Genomic DNA, 13069 nt, shown 5'->3' on the forward strand with positions numbered 1-13069 from the left:
GAGGATGGGTGGAGGGAGACTTGCTCTTTTAAGTCGGTGCAGGAAGTGGAGCCGCTGTTGCGCCTTCTTGGAGAGCGATGTAGTGTTGGTGGTCCAGGTGAGGTCTTCTGTTATGTGCACCCCCAGGAATTTAGTGCTGCTGACTCTCTCCATAGTTGAGCTGTTGATGGTCAGTGGGGGGTGGTCAACAGAGTTCCTCCTGAAGTCCATCACAACCTCCTTTGTCTTACTCACATTGAGGGACAGGTTGTTTGCACTACACCATTCAACCAGTTGTGCCACTTCCTCTCTGTAGGGTGTTTCATCATTTTTGCTGATGAGACCTACTACAGTTGTGTCATCAGCAAACTTGATGATGTGGTTGGAGCTGAACTTGGCAGTGCAGTCGTGGGTCAGCAGCGAGAAGAGCAGCGGGCTGAGCACACAGCCTTGTGGGGCACCTGTGCTCAGTGTGGTAGTGCTCGAGGTGTTGTGGCCGACATGGACTGACTGAGGTCTTCCGGTTAGAAAGTCCAGGATCCAATTACAGAGGGAGGCATTTAGGCCCAGCAGGTTTAGTTTGTTGATGAGCTGTTGTGGGATTATTGTGTTGAATGCTGAGCTGAAGTCGATGAACAGCATTCTAACATAAGAGTCCTTGTTTTCTAAGTGGGTAAGAGCCAGGTGGAGGGTGGAGGAAATGGTATAGTCCATGTAGCGGTTTGGACGGTATGCAAACTGTAGCGGGTCAAGTGTGTTGGGGAGATTTGATTTGATATGGTGCATGACTAACCTTTTAAAGCACTTCATCATGATTGGGGTCAGTGCTATGGGACGATAGTCATTCAGGCAGGACACAGGTGACTTTGGTACTGGGGTGATGGTGGTGGACTTAAAACATGTGGGGACAACTGCTTGGCTTAGCGAGATGTTAAAGATGTCTGTTAAGACATCTGCCAGCTGTTCAGCACAGTCTCTCACTGAAAGAGAGGCGTTGCTATGGGTTGCCTGCATTTTGCTCGACTGATATTCCACAGTCTGTTCGGAAACCGAGGCCCTCGAGCCATATATATGGTTATTTCAGTGAGTGCCTATGGGTCGACGGAAGGAAAAAATAAACTAAACAATATTTTAAACATTTTTCATCAATAATCAAAGCTAGTGTGTCGATTTAATTAAAAATCCACATATTTTATATTTTAGAATATTACATAATTCATCAATGCCCGTTTGTCGTATAATACACCAACCAATCATGATCTGGCACAAGAAGTTCAAATTTCATTGGACAATATATGAAGTGTAGCGGTTATTTTCCGTTCTTATTCATAAATCGGTTGAAAAGGACAGACGATCTTATTTGTGCAGCGATCTGGATCTGCGTTTGTCTCATTTTATACATCAAATTACATCGCTGGGAAAATTTATGCTAAAAGCACTGCACAAAACCGTGCAGCGCTAAAAGTCGCAATAATGGTAATCAGTAGGCTATTCAATTCACTTATATTTATGTATGCTATACACCGTTTACTATTTGATGAAACTATCATAATTAATGAAGCCCAAGTGCCACCTACAGGCCTGTTATGTGAAGGGTAGGCTGGCGAAATGGTGACGTGAAATAACTTTATTATATTACCATTTTTTATAATTATGCAGCATTATGAAAGTGTCTTATGCTCATCAAGCCTGCATTTATTTGATCAAAAATACAGAAAAAAAACTGTAGCCTAATATTGTGAATTATTATTACAATTTAAAAGAATGTTTTTCTATTTTAATATACATTTATACTATTGTAATAAAATATCATTTATTTCTTTTATTCAAAGCAAAATTTTCAGTATCATTACTCCATTCTTCTAATATGCTGATTTATTATCAATGTTGGAATCAGTTGTGCTGATTAATTAATTTTATTTAATTTTATTTATTTATTGGAATCTGTGATACTTTTTTGGGGTTCATTGATAAATAAAAAGTTAAAAAGAACAGCATTTATTCAAAATAGATTTTTTTTTTGACAATGTCAGTCTTCATCACTGTTTCTATCAATTTAACAAATCCTTGCTGAATAAAAACTAATTTCTTTAAAAAAAAAAAAAAATACTGACCTCAAGCTTTTGAACGGTAGTGTAGGCTATATTGTAGGTTATATTTTAAATAAATGCTGTTCTTATTTAACTTTGTATTCATCAAAGAATCCTGAAAAAAAGTATCATAGGTTTTCAACATTGCTAGTAAATCAGCATTGCATAAAATGCATTAAGTAAATAAGTAAAATTTTGATCAAATAAATGCAGGCTCGATGACTAAAAGTGACTACTTGCAAAAATATAAAATAGTAATGTATCCAATCTTTTGACCTATAATTTTATTTATTTTCCTCATATTGCCCCTTTTTTACATTTGAGCCCCTGAGGAACTCTCTGCATGTCCCTGCACCCTATGAAGTTGGTTGAGAAATTTCTAAGAGTGTGCCATTTTAGCTGATGTTTCTAGTGAAGTTTTTTTTCCAAAGCCGTGCAGTTCCATTAATGCTCCATCAGATGTCGCTAAACCCTCAATTCTCTGGTGCTTCACCCATCCCAGCATTTCAAGTTTGTATTTATTTGAATGGTCGGTCCTTCCTTCCCTCTGAAATACACTCAAATTCCCGTTTCTTCCTGGTTGTACATGGAAGCACTCTCGGATATGTAACGTTCTTTAGGATGCATAGACAACTTTACTCAATGTTATGGTGGGTGCTTGCGAAATACACGAGGTTGGACAGCGTTGTACAAGTTATAGGTTTTGTACGTGCTAAGTCCTTGTTTGCTAGCAGGTGATTAGCCTGACTTGTTTGTTTAGCAACTAGCTATCTGGTGTGTTTTCATCACTTTCTTTGATAGGCACAGGCCAGTGTGAGTAGTGTAAACTAATCAATAGACTTGTCTTTTGCAATTTAGTCAAAGATTATTGATTGTTTGTCAAAGTATAGTTGACTTAATTAGCTCGCCAGTGCTAACAGATCCTAAACCTAAACAGCAGCGTCACACATCATTGGAGGCCTCAAGCTCCGTCTGACAGATGTCTAGATATTTACCAGGCATATTAGATTGTTAATCTGAAATGTATTAGTTAGGTTTGATTCAAACGATTCATAAATTCATCCTGTTCCTCTGACTCAGCGTAACGTGCTACGTGGTAAGACGTGTCTGAAAATTACGAAGCATGTCTTGTGTATTTGGTGATGAATTATGCGATATTCTTTACGCTGCCACGATATGAATGTCATGACTTGTGCATAGCATATGTAACGTAGTATTGTCTAGATAGGTTTTGAAACAGCCCTTATGAACTGCTCTTATTCTAGCAAACCCAGAGCGTTAGCATATGGTTTCCGTTTGTTTGTTTTTGTTGTTGTTGTTTATTTTTTTGGAACCAATTGACTTGTTTTTTATTATTGTAATGGTTATTTTTAGTTATTTTAGAACCAAAACTACCGTTTACTGACCGTCCTGGGAAGCAAAAAATTTATAAAGTCAAAATCTGCTACTGTGCCAGACTCTCTAACAATAGCAAAAGCTTTACATTTAAATATTCCATGAAGATCAATCGACTCGTTTTAATATGAATTTGATTATAGTATGATTCTTATCTCTAAAGGAGAAGCTGCACAATGGAGGCTTTGAACAAATAAACCGCAGCTATTTGCTTTAGCAACATCATGCATCCTGTGCCGGCTAATGTGTTTTTTTTGCCATTGTATTTTAGAGTCCCTTATTATGGCCACTGGAAGTCATGTTGGAAGTAATACAGACGTCCACAGGCTCAAGCAGGCCCAGCCCCATGATCTTCTCAAACGTATGGTTTGTTCTGGAGATGAGAAGAACATGAGGGAGGTGAGTAAAAACACCTTAAAATAGACAAATTGTAATGTTTGTGCTGGGTGGGATTAATAGGGGATCATTTTCAGTTTACAAATACAATATTAAGTATTTTAAAGGGGTCATATGACTATGCTGAAAAGAACATTATTTTGTGAATTTGGTCTAATGCAATGTGTTTACGTGGTTTAAGGTTATAAAACACATTATTTCCCACATACTGTGCATTATTATTGCTCCTCTCTGCCCCACATTTCTGAAACGCCTACATTTTTACAAAGACTTTAGTCTTTGCAACTTTATGGATCTTATATATGCACTAACTGCTTGTAACACTCCAAAGACAAGAGAAAACTTGTAATCGCATCATATGACCCCTTTAATCCTGAAATACACCACAAAGTATATGATGGACATATTAGTGTGTGATGGCAAGTTTTTCTGTTACCATTTACAAAGTGGGCAAATGTATGTTGTCTAGTGTTTTAAAATCTGACAGATTTGAAGTGCTTGCTTTAACTGTTGTCTCTTTTCAGGTGGATTATTCACTTAAGGACGAAACCGATCAAGAGAGGTATGTTTTTGGTCCATAGCAATGCAAACTTAATGACCATATTTCATATTGTTCCTTGCTTTGACAAGCTGAACGTGCATTATTCTACATCCCACAGATTTCCAGTGGGCCGTTGTGTGCACAAATACAGCAAAGCGAAGCGAGCAGTGGTTAGCAAGAAGAAAACGCGTCACTCTGGGGTGGGATCAAGAGCATGTCGGAGATCGCCCACTGCAAGCAGGACATCTGACATGGCAAACAAAGAAAATGAACTGACTTGTGCTGATGACGTGCAGGCTATTCTTTACAGTGACAACTGTGGGTTCCCTGTGAACTCAACAGACGCCTCAAAAATGGCAGGAGCTGGCTCCAAATACAGTGATTATTTCACTGAGGTGAGATATGCTGCATAGTGCTTGTTGACTATGTTCTTGTCATTCTAAGCTGAAACTTCCCTGTGTTTATTCTTATTCATGATTGCCCACATGTGATAATGATATAGTGGTCAACCCCTCTATTTCTACAATATCAATCATGGTGATCTATCATCAAATTATAATATTTGCACTAACCTAATCATTTGTTGAATTTCAGTTATCAAAGGACCATGAAGCAATGACTCATGTGCTCTTTGGAAGAAATCTGAGACTGAATGTTGCTTTGACTCTTTGGCGGAAAAACGCAAGTGAACTAGTGGCATACTTGAACAGGTTAGTGTTTTGACAGTAATATTTCACAATATTATTGTTTTTGTGGTATTTTGATCAAATAAATCAATGGGTGAGCATAAGAGACTTCTTTCAAAAACATTCAAATAAATCTTTGATTCAATTTTTGAACAGTAGTGTAAATATTGCAAGTATCAATATATTTGTGTTTACAGCATGTTGAATTCCCCCTTTTCTCAAATCTTTGGCATAATTGATGCTTGCAATTCTACATTTTATGAATACCATGTTAACCAATTTTTTCCCCAGAATACAAGACACAGGGGTGCTTGTTGACTGTTTGCCTGTTCTTACTAAAAGGTAGCCCATTTAAGACCTCTTTAAAATCAAAGTTTGTCATTGTTGTCATTTGTTGTAGATTTGATGGATATGTTGTTTCATACCAGTTTCTCCCTCTATAGTCTTCAGGAAGAACAGCCATGTATTTCAATAGGCTGTTGTGTTGACCTTTTACCACAAGTGAGAGTGATTCTTAACACTAAATATGAAGAGTAAGTATTTTGTCCTGTGTTTTTATTTGCTATCATTGTTTATTGTCATTATACATTTTGCTCAAGTTTAATTTAATCTTTTAAACGGTTGAATCTTTTCCAGACACCTCATTGTAGCTTTACACTGGGTTCAATCTATCATTAAAAAATGGTGGTCTGAGCTCTCCACAAACAACAAAAGCTTGCATGATGGCTTTTCAAATGACAGGTGCTTCATTTTTATATAAATACATGGAAATTAAATGACAGAGTATCTTATAAGCATTAACCAGAAGCTGTAACTGAATATGTTTGCATCCAGAAGGAATGTTCAGGCAATGAAGACGATGCTTCTTGAACTGTGGGAGGGGAAGAGACACTTAAGCTCGGTTCCAGGAACTGTAGGAGAAACAGCAAAGGTGTTTTATTTTTCCTAGTCAAGTGAAAAGTTGCAACTGTTCACAAAAATCAGTCTTGCCTTATTTCCTTTCTCGTCCTCTCTTCCGCAGATTATAGAATCATATGTGTCACAACTGCGCTGATGTATCATTGTAGCACACTATGGAGATAACCACTACAAACCCTTGGTACATTTTAAGCTTTTGATTGGCTTGGAGCTGGTGCATCTGAAGTTCAATAGGCTGTGGTGAATTGGGGATAGATGAACTGAACAATTCAGACACTCCTGATTTCAGCTCTGGAGGAGGACCTCTTCCTGCAGGCACTGAATGACTGCTTCACATTGAAGTGGACTTGCTTAGGGGCACATAATCAACTCCATGAGACTCTCTGGAATCGGGCAACTCACTGAAGTGCCAAGCAGAAGTTTTAACTGTTGCACTTGTAGTGCCATGGTGTGAATCTGCTTAAGTGGATGTGATTGTGTAAGTGTACATTTATCAGATGTTTTTTTTCAGTCATGCACTTGAATTGCAGGAGTTTTAAGTTATTAGTGTGTTGTTGTCCATTGCCTGATCATGAGTGGATATTTGAGTGTAATGTGTACATAGTGATTTTTCTTTTAATCAGCTTTCAAATAAATCTACATAAACTAAATGTTTTTTGATGTTTATATGAATATGTACATTTTATTTACATGTTGACTAAGATAAAAATGACCATAACAAAATGTGCATGCACAACCCCAATCAAAAGTGATGACATCAGAAAAGTTACTGAAAGTGGTTTACATTAAAAAATAAGCTGTGCTAAATTTGCAGAGTGTTTTAAAGTAATATTCAGTGGAGAGGCAACCATCATTAACAAAACCAGTCTTCGTTTACAAGTCTGACTGAACAGTTCCAAGTCAACTCACTTGACTCATTAAGCTGAGAACGGATCATTGAGTTGACATTATATATAAGAGAATATGTAGTTAAACAGCATTGATTGATGGGGACGCAGGACAATATAAATATACTATAATATCTCAATTGGTAATGAGTTTAAAAATGTATTTACCAAGGTACACACTAAATTTGGTTTAATTTAAGAGCAAATTAAAGTAAGGTTTTAAAAGAATCAGTGCAAAAAACTAAACCGGGAGACAAAAACAAAACAACGCAATGCACAGCAGTATGTGCCTATAGATTTTCACAAACCAACTGGAGTATGTAACGTTTTATGCTGCACCGCAGTGATTTACTTTATTTTTTATTATTATTATTTACTGCACCGCTGTGATGTAAAAGATGTTTTTAAACCACTCATGCAACACGAACTGTTTAAAAGAGCCTATTTTAGAAAAATTAGGACTCCCATTCAAAACCCCCGCCCATAGAAATAGACCCGCCTCAAGGATGATCACGTGGTGTAACAGACGCTCTTCCGGTCTCTGCGTTCTGAGTTCCGTTTACCGTTTACTTCCTTCAGCTGTACAGGTTGACGTGTAGTGAAATATTGTACATTTTAAACGAGATATATATCGTGTGCCAAAACACGATGCAACAAATGAAACGTCTCTTAGATGTATATTTGGCGCTGCAGGCTCTGTTTGCGTTGTCATGGTGTTTTTCCGACGCAGAGCCGGGGCCTGTAGCAGGTTCTCAGTCAAATGGAGACCGTTTCAAAATCGAAGGACGAGCGATCGTTCCCGGAGTGAAAACACAAGACTGGATCTCCACAGCCCGAATCCTGGTGGAAGGAGAGGAATATGTTGGTTTTCTCAAGTGAGTTATATCACCAGCAATGCTAACGTCAAAAAAAACAATGTAACGTTAGATGTTAATTTGTGTGTCAGTTCTCGATTTACTGCAGCGTGTCCCAATAAATGACTTAATCTTATTTATAATGATCTCGTTTGAATCTTTTCGTTATATAAATACGTTTTCTAATGTATTTGTGAAAAATGTGTAGGTTGTATGTAATTTCTAGCGATTATCGTCGATTTGATTGCACAGATACTATTTAAACTAAACTGAGCTAGACAATGACATCTCTGAATTCAATAATGAAATGCCTTTAACTGAAAATTCAGTGTTTAATCTTATCATTATGCATTACTGACACTCTATCCTCCAATTTGATACTGTTAAGTCCTTTGACACAATCTGTATTGTCAAAAGCTCTATATAAATAAAGGTGACTTGACTTGATATCATTGCAGGGCATTGTTATTCAGATTAGATAGACAGGGGGTTCTTAACAAGCCATTAAACGTTTTGCCAAAGTTACACTATTAACCACATAAATTTCCCTTGCAGGACTGATGGGAGCTTTGCTGTCAACGATGTGCCTTCTGGCTCATATGTGGTTGAAATCGTATCACCATCTTTCAGATTCGATCCTGTTCGGGTGGACATTACCTCCAAAGGGAAAATGAGGTAGCTAAAATTCCCATTTCTTACCTTCTTCTAATATGTGATTTCATGAGCACCTGAGTTAATGTCAGAATGTTATTGAACCATAGGGCACGCTTGGTGAATTACATCAAAACCTCTGAAGTTATTCGACAGTCGTACCCTCTTCAGATCAGATCCAGTGGTCCACACACATACTTCATGAAGCGAGAAACCTGGGGTTGGACTGATTTTCTGATGAACCCAATGGTACGATCATATAATTGTTTCTTTCAGATGCATGTGGATGGATTTTATTCACTGGAAATGAATCAGTTATTGTTTATTTTATATTTACTTATTCTTTAACTAGATTTTTTATGTCCTCTAGTTTAGATTAATTTATGTATTAAGGCACATTTTCAGAGCCATTTATAATAATGATTTAGTTATGAAAAGTGTTGTTGAGGGTTTCTAATAGCTGTTGTGATTTATTTTGTCGTTCTTAGGTCATGATGATGGTTCTTCCCTTATTAATCATTGTCCTGCTCCCAAAGGTGGTAAATACAAATGATCCTGAGATGAGAAAGGTGATGTAAAATAACAAGTCGTATCTGCAAGTGTTGCATCCTAAACAGACATTCTCATCCACTGTATATTGCTTTACTCATATAATTTAATGTCTGTTTTTTTTTCTTGCAGGAAATGGAGCAATCTATGAATATGTTGAACCCTAACCCAGAATTGCCAGATGTTTCTGAATTCATGACTAAACTGTTCTCCAAGGGCTCCAGCAAGTCTAGTGGAGGCAACAAAGGCAGCAGAAGTGTTGCTCCGAAGAGGAGGTAGTGCCGTGTATTTTGTCGGTTTTCTTTAACACTGTTTTACTGGGTTTCCTCTTTTATATATATATATGAACAGTTTCTTTTTCAACTGAAACGCTTGATGAAGCAAGACTGTGTTTGCACTGTACTACTTTTCCATGCTTAATTGTCTTCTTTGGTTGCATTGTTAATAATCAGGTCTTTTTAGTCATTGTAATGATGATCTGAAAACTAAACATAAAATTTAGTAATGGATAAAACCAGTGCAGATCAAGCATGGCATGAATGTTTTTTTTTTTTGTTTTGTTTTTTTCTTTTAGAGCTTAATTAGGATGCTTTAATTTTAAAAGTAGAATGAGTGAGAGAGTCTGGTCAAGATTTCTCTTCCAAGAGGAGACCGTTACAGAGATATTCAGTTGTGCTAAAACATTTCAATATATTGTAATGCAATTAACATAATGTTGGTAGTCTATGCTTTTACTGCTGCTGCGCAAAAGATCACACAGATATGATTCCTTCACAGAATTGAGGTCAATGCAGTTTCACCTCAGTTATGACTTGAATAAAAGTGAGAATTAAATCTTTAGTAAGTCAAATTTAGCATGTTGTTGATTGGCTGATGAGTGCTTTGGGTTGATGCAATAGCTGCATTACGGCTGCATAACAAGCCAAAATCATATGCAGAGGTTAGTACTTACTGTATGTAGTTGTTTTGCTCAGTCTGTCTCAAGCATTCTGGGATATTTCAAAAGCACACTTGAGCTTAAGGGTAAAGATAGATGCAAAATATATGAGGGTCCATCTTTGCAGTGATATCATGTGTATTTCCAGACCAGCCCAAGGAGGTGATGTTGACCCCAATTCTGTTTCATAACTACTTGAAATAAAGCTTTTAGGTTATAATATTTACTATATCTTGTTGGGTTTGTACAAGACTGTGAATGAAGATGAGAAATGCATAAGATTTAAGCTATGAAGTATAATCTTATTTAAACTGAATGAAAATAAACTGGTGGAAAATATCTGTCTCAATTATTTGTCTACTGTTCTCCGCATGTTGCTTGCATGGTAAAATGTATAGAGAACAACATTTAAGACCACATTTCATTGTGGTGACTGGTAAACAGTTGCTAGTATGTCAATGGGTAGTTTTAAAGCTTCAGTTTGATTGAACTCTTCATTAAAAGATGGAACCCCTGCCAAATCCAGACTGTTGTTTCAATTAGTTGGGTTAATTTAATCTTAAAACATTTATTTCACATCAAAAGAAATGGCACGTCATCACAACAGAAAGAGTAGAGACTTATTAAACCAAATGAATGGAAAAGAGCCAGGCAACATTTATAAATGTTTATATGATGTGTTAATGTTGAAGTAAGTTCAGATCTAATTCATGGCACAACAATTATGAAAGATCTTTTTTCTATTATGGACCAGTGCACAGTGGGATGCTGTAGAACTGCAACATGTGATGGAACCTCTGCCATATAAATGAATTTTACATCCAGAGGGAAGCTACAATTTCTTTGTGTGTTTTTCTCTACAGTGATGCTTTGGCAGCTCCAAAATCTGAAGATCCATATCTAACACTGTTCAGTTCTGCAAACATGATACAACAACATTGCTTTGCACACCAGATATTTCAATAAACATTTCTATGCATGCAGTGTCACTGACATGACCAAGGCTAACAATATATGAAAATAATTTGATTACAAAAAGTTAATCATGTGATAAACACTGTGTGTGTTAGGTATTTATAATAGTAAGTTCACAATCCATATCTTTATTTAATGTCCTCACCATCCCTAGCCTTAAGGCATTTGACAATATTACAATACACTGTTGTGTAAACATGTTAAGTGATCTTTAAACTTTGAAAACTGAAGCTAAATTAATGAATTATATTACTTTTTCAAATCAATATGGCAATATAAACAATATGTACACAAATATATTGCCTAGAACATGGTAAGGAATATGATCTGGGGAACTGTATGCACAACATAAATTAAAATGTAATTTTAATGCCCATTTAATATAACAATTGTTCTTGCTCATTCATCATGCTCTACAATCTTCCATTTCTGCTGTTACTTAATGGTTTTGTCCACACCAATACAGTTTCTCCTCTCCTCTGTTCTTCTTCCACTTGCAGAGGACTAACATCCGAAAGGTCTTCTGGAAGGTCTTGTTGCATAGGGCATAACACATGGGGTTGATGGTGCTGTTGACATAGCAGAGCCAGTAGCCCAGATGCCAGAGGGACACTGGGATGCATTCAGAACAGAAGGTGGAGATGAGCACCATGATGTTGTATGGGGTCCAGGTAAGGAGGAACGCCAGAAGAATGGCACTGAGAGTCTGAGCAGCCTTTTTCTCCTTGATAAGGACCATTCGTTTCCGCTTGGTCATTTGGATCTTCAAGTTTGGATCTTCTGGTTTGGTAGAAGTGGATGTGGATGAAGGAGCCTGTGGCTCTGAGGACTGGCAATGATCTGTGTTTGTTCTGTCGGCTTCGGTACTACCTTGCAAAGCAGTGATGTCGCTAAGGATCGGCTTGAACTTGTATGACATACATTTTTTATTGTTTGTCTGGGAGCATTTTGCAAGATCACTTAGGTATTTGCTGTCTTCATAACAGACCAGCTGTCCATTTTTATTGACTGTCGATTCTTGGTTCTTGAATGATTCACGTGGGGTTGTTTCAGAGACATCCTCTGATGATGTGTAACTGTTCAGGGTGGTGACCTGCTCTGATTTTGTCCACAAGTCTTCAGACTGCAATGTTGTCCTAGTTACATAACTCTGGTTGGACGAAGACCATGATGCTTGAGTCCCGTCCCTCTTGCTTTTAAAGCTAAAGCATCGTAGTATTGGCTTTCGTACTTTAGGGTCTTCATGGCTGTCCAGCGATGGGTATCCTTGGAGTTCTGCTAAGTTCTTAGTACGTTTTTCTGTTTCTTTGTAGATTTTGCAATATAAGATTGTCATGATGGATACCGGTACATAAAAGGCCGCTATGGCTGTACCAAATGTAATTATGGGTTCTGAGAAAAACTGGATCTGGCATTGGTCAGGAGGAACCGTTCTCTCTCCAACAAAGTACTGCCAGCACAGAATGGGTGGAGCCCACAATATAAACGAGACCAACCATGCCAAGCCAATCATGATGCCTGCACGTTTCGGGGTCCGTTTAGCCCTGTAGGTAAGTGGTCTTGTAATAGAAAAATATCTGTCAAAGCTGATGACCAGCAAGTTCATCACTGATGCGTTACTTGCAACATAGTCAAGTGCCAACCACAGATCACATGCTATATTTCCTAAAGACCAGTATCCCATGAGAATGTAGGATGTGTACAGGTTCATTGAGAACACACCAATAATGAGGTCTGCAAAAGCTAAACTGAGTAAGTAGTAGTTGTTAACAGTCTTAAGTTGGCTGTTGACCTTAAAAGAGAGCATCACCAGTACATTCCCCACTACTGTGACGAGACTCACGACTGCTGATACTGTTGCAATGGTTATGACTTCCAACAGACTGTATGGGGCAGGCAGGATAGCAGAGACATTTCCACTTGCGGTTATATTTTGAATATCCATGTTCATCCTGTTACCGTTGATCGGTTAGAAAACTGATGAAATTTTCACGGTATTCTTCATGTTTTCTTGGCAATGGATAGTCTGAAAACACAATAAAGAGAATGAACACTTCAAAAACAGGAAAATTTGAACAGAAAAAAAAGCATGTTTTGTGTGTGATGCCTATAAACTAATGACTTTTAAATGGGCCAAATATTTTATGTGATCACAATAGCATACTACAATAAAGGCAAAACACTACAGGCAAATCCATTGTTTTTCATACA

At 37.4% G+C, this 13069-nt stretch overlaps 3 protein-coding genes across 9 annotated transcripts; 2 read left to right on the forward strand and 1 right to left on the reverse strand.

Moving 5' to 3' along the window:
- Positions 1–1431: 1431 nt before the first annotated feature.
- Positions 1432–6752, forward strand: katnbl1 (katanin p80 subunit B-like 1). Of its 7 annotated transcripts, none has more exons than XM_058755936.1 (10): positions 1432–1455; positions 3736–3863; positions 4385–4422; positions 4520–4796; positions 4996–5111; positions 5379–5429; positions 5516–5620; positions 5724–5828; positions 5922–6018; positions 6109–6752. In XM_058755936.1, exons 2-10 carry the CDS (start codon positions 3747–3749, stop codon positions 6139–6141), a joined length of 939 nt encoding a protein of 312 aa, XP_058611919.1. In that variant the 5' UTR covers positions 1432–1455; positions 3736–3746; the 3' UTR covers positions 6142–6752. The 7 variants fall into 7 exon arrangements, with proteins under 7 accessions (XP_058611919.1, XP_058611917.1, XP_058611920.1 ...); XM_058755934.1 differs by lacking the exon at positions 1432–1455 and adding an exon at positions 2546–2803; XM_058755937.1 differs by lacking the exon at positions 1432–1455 and adding an exon at positions 2546–2719 and having other exon boundaries at positions 5925–6018; positions 6109–6750.
- Positions 6753–7413: 661 nt separating this feature from the next.
- On the forward strand, positions 7414–10222 carry emc7b (ER membrane protein complex subunit 7b). The gene is made up of 5 exons (XM_058755881.1): positions 7414–7767; positions 8302–8421; positions 8508–8646; positions 8886–8966; positions 9079–10222. The coding sequence occupies exons 1-5, from the start codon at positions 7541–7543 to the stop codon at positions 9223–9225; spliced, it is 714 nt and encodes a 237-aa protein (XP_058611864.1). The 5' UTR covers positions 7414–7540; the 3' UTR covers positions 9226–10222.
- A 955-nt stretch (positions 10223–11177) lies between these two features.
- Positions 11178–12855, reverse strand: chrm5b (cholinergic receptor, muscarinic 5b). Its single transcript, XM_058757105.1, has one exon. It carries the CDS (start codon positions 12807–12809, stop codon positions 11298–11300), a length of 1512 nt encoding a protein of 503 aa, XP_058613088.1. The 5' UTR covers positions 12810–12855; the 3' UTR covers positions 11178–11297.
- Between the last annotated feature and the right edge of the window lie 214 nt (positions 12856–13069).

Source organism: Onychostoma macrolepis, chromosome 20 (assembly GCF_012432095.1).
Source record: "Onychostoma macrolepis isolate SWU-2019 chromosome 20, ASM1243209v1, whole genome shotgun sequence".
Taxonomy (NCBI): domain Eukaryota; kingdom Metazoa; phylum Chordata; class Actinopteri; order Cypriniformes; family Cyprinidae; genus Onychostoma; species Onychostoma macrolepis.

Excerpts from the sequence above, each read along its gene's own strand:
- chrm5b (XM_058757105.1), bottom strand. The coding sequence starts at position 12,809 with ATGAACATGGATATTCAAAATATAACCGCAAGTGGAAATGTCTCTGCT.
- emc7b (XM_058755881.1), top strand. The coding sequence starts at position 7,541 with ATGCAACAAATGAAACGTCTCTTAGATGTATATTTGGCGCTGCAGGCT. Across the intron at positions 8,647-8,885 it reads ATTTTCTGATGAACCCAATG|GTCATGATGATGGTTCTTCC; the intron begins GTACGATCATAT and ends TGTCGTTCTTAG. Across the intron at positions 8,967-9,078 it reads ATGATCCTGAGATGAGAAAG|GAAATGGAGCAATCTATGAA; the intron begins GTGATGTAAAAT and ends TTTTTCTTGCAG.
- katnbl1 (XM_058755936.1), top strand. The coding sequence starts at position 3,747 with ATGGCCACTGGAAGTCATGTTGGAAGTAATACAGACGTCCACAGGCTC. Across the intron at positions 3,864-4,384 it reads ATGAGAAGAACATGAGGGAG|GTGGATTATTCACTTAAGGA; the intron begins GTGAGTAAAAAC and ends GTCTCTTTTCAG. Across the intron at positions 6,019-6,108 it reads CTGTAGGAGAAACAGCAAAG|ATTATAGAATCATATGTGTC; the intron begins GTGTTTTATTTT and ends TCTCTTCCGCAG.